The following is a 6,229-nucleotide window of genomic DNA, read 5'->3' on the forward strand; positions in this document are numbered from 1 at the left end:
GAGAGAGAGAGAGAGAATTTCAAGGATACGGTGAATGGTAATGTCTTAATGCAAAATCTTGATCTGAAACATTTGCTAAATACCCATATGCTGATTTAATTGACACTGTCAGAAATTGTATTACTGTAGTTAAACTACAGTAATTATATAAGGGACAACTCTTGCATTGGAGTGCCAGAATGAGACTTGAGTGGGGATATGGAGTAAGTGGATTCTTCTGCGAAGGACATAAATTGAGCATATTGAAACTTTACTACTCTGTAATATGTTAATACAAGATGATACATCCATATTCTTATGAGTAATATAATCTGAATTTTATATTTAAAATATTTATTACTGCACTACACGGTGGCTTTGTTGAATATTTTGACACTAATGTAGCTAAATTAAGTATTATTAATGATGCATTGCACCAACCTTTCACGAGAATAAATAGAAGTTATCACCTCTGACAGTGTCAATCAGAACTGCGCATTGTCTTAAATCACAAGAGTGTCCAGGTGTACCCGATGGCAATGACCTGTTATGGTATAGCGGAGGAGCATAATGTCTCTTTTGAACCTGTCACACAGGTGCAGCATATACTGTAGGGACTTCCACATCTGGAAGTGACGTCAAATGGAGCTCCCCATGAAGCGGAGCATGGTCAAAGCTTTGATCACAATCGAGAAGATGTTACCCCGCTTGGGTGGATCTTTGAGGGCGCTGATGTGGATCTTGAGGTGCCGGAAGACGGCGTCGTCGAACATGGGGTCGTCCGAAAATACGGCCTCCACCAGTCTGTGAGGGGTGCCGAACTCTACCATGAGGTCCTTCACCACTGGCGTGACCACCTGGTCCATGCTGGCCAAGGTCCGGATGTCCTCGATGTGGCGGGGGCTGATCTCCTCCAGGGCCCGGTAGAGGAGCCGCTCGATGACGAGGACGAGGGCATCTATGCGCACACCCGTCTTGCGCTTGCGCTGCAGCCTCTGGTCCAGCTGCGTGACCAGCGTGTACACCAGAAGGCGCGTCAGCTTCTCCTGCAACGCCGGGATATTGTCGGATTCCGGCTCGGACAGCACCTCGTCGCTGGTGGTGCCCACGTCTGGCGTGGTGCCGCTGCGCAAGTCCGGCGTGGTGCCGCTGCGCAAATCAGGAGTGGTTGTGCGCAGCTTCGGTGTGCGGGTTCGGACCTCCGGGGTAGTGGTGCGCAGCGTGGACGCGGAGGCCTCCGAGGACTGTTCCAAATCCAGCTTGGGGACCACCTGTTCCTCTGGGGGGAGTTCTTCACTGGCGGTGGTTTGCGGGGTCATGGCTTTCTCCACCAGCTGGTTGATGTCCGTGAGAGCGCCGGACACCTCGTCCGCATATGTCTCCTCGTTGGCGGGTTCCATCTCCAGCCAGAGGAAGAGCTGCTGCAGGAACCTCCACACGGCATCCTCAGTCATGGCGTACAGCACCTCCGGAGAGAAGATCTGACCATCCCAGTGGATCTTCCCTAGGGTTGCAAATGGGTGGGAAATTTCTGGTAAGTGTCCATGAATATTTAAGATGGGGCCTTTGTGAATTTGTCCAAGTTGGAAACTTTCCATGGGAGTAAAATGAAAATTGAGGGTAATGTAATGCAGTATGCTGCAACGAATTAGTGTGTTGTAAAATGATCCAATAAAGGGGACATCAACCTCAATTCTTGTACGCAGCCCCACTAGTATCAACACCGCATTCTGATTAATATTGCTTTTGTGAAATATGAGTTAAGCGTTAAAATCCACCCATTTTTGTTCATCTCCGGAGGCACCCGTTTTGCCAGCAGCTGTTGACTGACAGTGACATCACAGTTGCTCGGGGCTCAGGTAATGACCAGTCATGACTCAGCTTCAGAAAACAGGTAAGCCACCCATTCATAATCCACAGAGCCGGCATTAATCAGCATGCCGTGTTTAGATTAGTGGCCACTACATCTTACTGTCAAGAAAATTTGGGGGTTGACTTCCTCTTTCTGTGATTCTAAAAGTCATTTACATACTATGTTGTAGAAGGGATCTTTGAATGTGTAAGGATGTCGGAGTGTCCAGAAAGAAAAAATAAATAAATAAATAAGCGCAGAGAGAGCATGAAAACCCTACTTAAAGATAAGACAGTCACGTTTACCACTAACATCTGTGCTGCTGAAATTAAATATTAAGGCTTAATTGTCCAATGATCCCAAACTGCTGTAGAAGTTTGGTATGTCAAGAAAATGGAAAACATTTTAAAGATTTATTTAATTACCCGCAAACATACTTCAGCACTGAGTGTATTATCTGTGTTATGTTTGCAGGTCACCGTGACTGTGTGAGTAGTGATACGCGTACAACTTTCATGGACAATAGAATGGCCTGAAAGTTTACACAATCACATTCAAATATCAAATAAGTAATTGTACCTTTGCATAGTGGTTCTTGTGCTTTGAAACTTTTTGGGGAAAAATGAGAAAGAATATCAAGCGACAACTGATTTGAAAAATAATACCGGTAATACAGGTGACTGTTTTATGTGTTTGGCAGCAAATACCAATGAATTCATTATACCACCCAATGAAAAGTGTTGTCTTTTTTTGAGCCCTCTGCCAAGACTCAATCAGCAGTTACGCAACAGCGATCTGGCAGAAAATGGCCACCACGTCATCAGTGTTTTCTCACATGCCTACTTTACTTTGACGCATGAAATTAGCCAATTTCACTTCGCTGGTCCGTATTGTAACTGTTCAACCGCCTACTGCATGACAGCGACATATAGTGACAGGCACAGCAATTCAATGCTCTTGCACTAGATGGCAGAACATACATAATTAACCATTGTATCAATCTTGAAATGTGGTAGTTATCAATTTACAGTATGCTCTCACGATTTCCTCAACTATCATAAAGTTTCCTGTTCAGTGCCAAAGTTCAGTGTTGTAAATTCCAAATGTGTTATTTCTTTAGTTTTTTTTTTAATCGTTGGGTGTTTTTTATTAGCTTTTGTGTGCAATACATATATATATATATATATATATATATATATATATATATATATATATATATATATATATATTCGTACACTTAAGCACGCCTTGTTAAGCTCAGGTGTTATCATTGTTATAATGGCATACAATATTAAATACACTTTTTGGGAAGACGAGACCTACAAAACTGCATGGTTTAAAGTAATAAGATGAGTTGAATATTTGAACGTCTGCAAGGCGGAGGAGAAAATGTGATTAATAATTATTTTTGGGTGCATAGTAACAAAAAATATATATACAAAGAAAAGAAAGAAAACACGAATATGCCTCTTTTTCCTGACAGTGGGTCAATTTGGCCCGCAACATGACAGAGGGGCTAGACCCCCCCTTAAAGTTAAACTCCACTCAAAATGATTCGTAGCTCTCAAAATGCAGCCACATCGTAGGCCGAGCACAAACAATCGCGGATTTTCGCTATACGATAAACTGCCATAGGTTCTCGGAATTTCCATGGAAATGTTTCAACTTTGACAGCCCCGGATTTTGCAACCACCATCTTACCCCGTCGGCCCCAGAGGACCGTGTCCATTAAGGGTGTCCTCGGGCGGCTCGAAGGCACCTCGTACACGTCATTCTGACAAGACATGACGTAGGCGTACAACTGGGACGTGAGGCCCTCGGAGAAGCTCCCGATCTTCTCGTCAATGTACCGCTTGACTTTCCCGGCCCGGTCCGGAACATCCATCTGGCTGAATTCGTTGTATAATTTATCTACGCTCTCCTGGATGGAGTCGAAGTCGAAGACCGGGTGCTGGGACTGCCGGACAGCCAGCGTGCTCGTCCGGTAGGCTGGCCGCAGCTCCGGCAACTTGGGGCCGTCGCTGCCCACGACGGTCGGGCTGCTGCCACTGTCGTCGGTCCGGGACCGGCGGTCCGGCGTGAGCGACACCAGGCACGCGTCCCGGTTCTTGAAGGAGCTCTTGAGGGATCCGAGCATGCGCGCGAATTGCATGCGAGCGAAGCGGAAGAAACGGAGCCGCTGCATTCTCTTGCCGGCGACCCCGGATTGCCTCTCAAGGGTCTTGAAGAAGTTCTTCACTTTCTTTAAAATCAGCTTCCAGTTTAGGTTGAAGCGTGTGATGCGGGCCTCGCCGCGCACGCACGCATCCCCGGAACCGCCGTAAGTGTCCTGAGTGATGGTTCTGGTGATATCGACCGCCGCTAAGTGCGCGTCCTCCAACATGACCGGGTCCACCACATCGGGCGCCTTCGCCTCCTTCGGGTTGGACCACTTGAGAAGGATCCGCCTCACGGAGTCGGTCATCTCGTTGACCTTCATGTCGGAGCTCCCGCATAGCAACTGGCGTGGGGTTCGAGCCCGCGCGAACACATGCCGGAAGTATTCCACCGCCTTGCGGAAGATGGAGGCCAGGTTGGCCACACTGGACATGGTGCCTCGGATGAGGAGGGTGGGCTCCGAGGGCCATTCGGTTGTGCTTTTGGCCACCGACAAGGCGGAGTTGACCCGGTGCTTGACTTCGGACTCCATGAGGGAGGTGAGCTCCATGACACCCTCGCACTTCTGCGGCGGACTGTCCAATGCAGCCGAGAATGTCTCCGTGATGCATTCGCTGAGCCTTGGGCTGCACCTGTCAATCGCCATGTTAACCTGCGCCTGGGACGCGTGACCTCGCAGGTGCTCGATGAAGACCGGCTGCAGGTGCTTTACCACGTCTGACGTAATCTTTTGGATCACCTCGGTGATGGTGTCCACCAGGATGGCCTTGGTTTCGGAGTCGGGCGTGCCGGCCACGAGTAGCGCTCTCTGAGGGGCGGAGATCTGGCTGACGCGCGCCTTCACGGCTTCCACGATGGCTTCCGGTTTAATGAGCTCCTCCATTGCTGCCCACCCCTACATCGGTCCAATAAAAGAAGTAAAAGAAGAAGAAAAGGGTCCGATTCACGTTTATTAAGTGATCCGCAGAAACACCAAATACACAGACCCGGACATAGCGCACTTCTAACAGACACGTCCTCTCCACCTGACCATACATGTTCTTTTATCTCCTTTTAATAAAGCCCCCAGTGGCGAAGCGACAAAAGGTGACGTCACAGGCGAGTGGGAAACGTGCCCCCCGCAGACCTTTTCTCGTTCGGTGACCGATGACGTCACCGGGGTAAGCGTGAGATGCGGCTTCCCGAGTCTGCGCCTGCAGCGCATGACGTCACGGTAGAATTTTCAAATAAACAAATCGCATGTGCTTTTTTCCCCCTCAATGATAAGCAATGCCGGTCTTTTTACATGTGCATCTCGATAAATCTGAATATTGTTGGAGACTTTATTATTGTAGTTCAATTCAAACGAGTGAATCTATAATATGCATGTGCCGGTACTTTCTGATTGACCAAAATGATATTTTGCTGAATTCCTCCAATGGTGAACCCAAAATGCAGCACCGCAGGGGTTCATTCACAACTTCCAAGTACCATCATCATGAGTAATATTGAATATTTTCTGTAGTAGGGCAAAATGATAATCAAAAGCGAGACACATTCCATTTCTAAAAAGTACATCTAATATTTTTGCAAGCCACCCTAACACTGTACGTCATTACCCCTGTTCAAATAACAGATTTCTGTGACAAAGCTTTGACCTTGTTAAATGATTTCAAAATTGATCTCACCATTAACATGACCAAAAACGTGTTCAACTCAACTGGGGAAAAAATCTTTTGAGAGGAGATGTAAAAATAAACAGATATCATGTGGTTGCACAAGTGGGTACTCCCTTGGTAGAACTGGGGATGTAGCTGAGTTCAAAATTAACTAGTCACATACATTATTTATTTATGTATGTGTGTATTCATTTATATATTTTGTTATTTCACAGAAGCCTGACATGTTTTTGCTCACGATGACTGCTATTTGGAACTGTTCATAATTTCTTTGGTGTTGGCTGACGTCCCAGTTCCAGCCGAACAAAAACAGCCCCAAAGCATGACCCTGCCACTGCAGGTGTGAGGTTGTGGTGATGATGAGCACTGCCAGTAATTTGGTGATTTGGATTTTCTGTCAATTTCTTGGTGGCCTAATCTGCTTTGTGAGCCGATAATCCATCCTGCACATTAATTTCCTCCAGCCCGCCGATCCATTTGGGAGTCAGTAAATGATGTGCCTTGGCAAAACCTAAATTTATTATTGCCTCTTCATACAGGTGTACTATAGAACACTAATGCAGTCCATTATATTATACAGTAT

General features: G+C 46.6%; 1 protein-coding gene across 1 annotated transcript; it reads right to left on the bottom strand.

The window, feature by feature from the left end:
* Window positions 1–617: 617 nt before the first annotated feature.
* Window positions 618–4,871, bottom strand: LOC147208323 (uncharacterized). Its single transcript, XM_086106001.1, has 2 exons — window positions 3,533–4,871; window positions 618–1,483 (listed from the first exon to the last, which is right to left on the bottom strand). The coding sequence occupies exons 1-2, from the start codon at window positions 4,869–4,871 to the stop codon at window positions 618–620; spliced, it is 2,205 nt and encodes a 734-aa protein (XP_085962127.1).
* Between the last annotated feature and the right edge of the window lie 1,358 nt (window positions 4,872–6,229).

This window comes from Hippocampus guttulatus, chromosome 2 (assembly GCF_054856545.1).
Source record: "Hippocampus guttulatus isolate MCC_2025c chromosome 2, RoL_Hgut_1.0, whole genome shotgun sequence".
Taxonomy (NCBI): Eukaryota; Metazoa; Chordata; class Actinopteri; order Syngnathiformes; family Syngnathidae; genus Hippocampus; species Hippocampus guttulatus.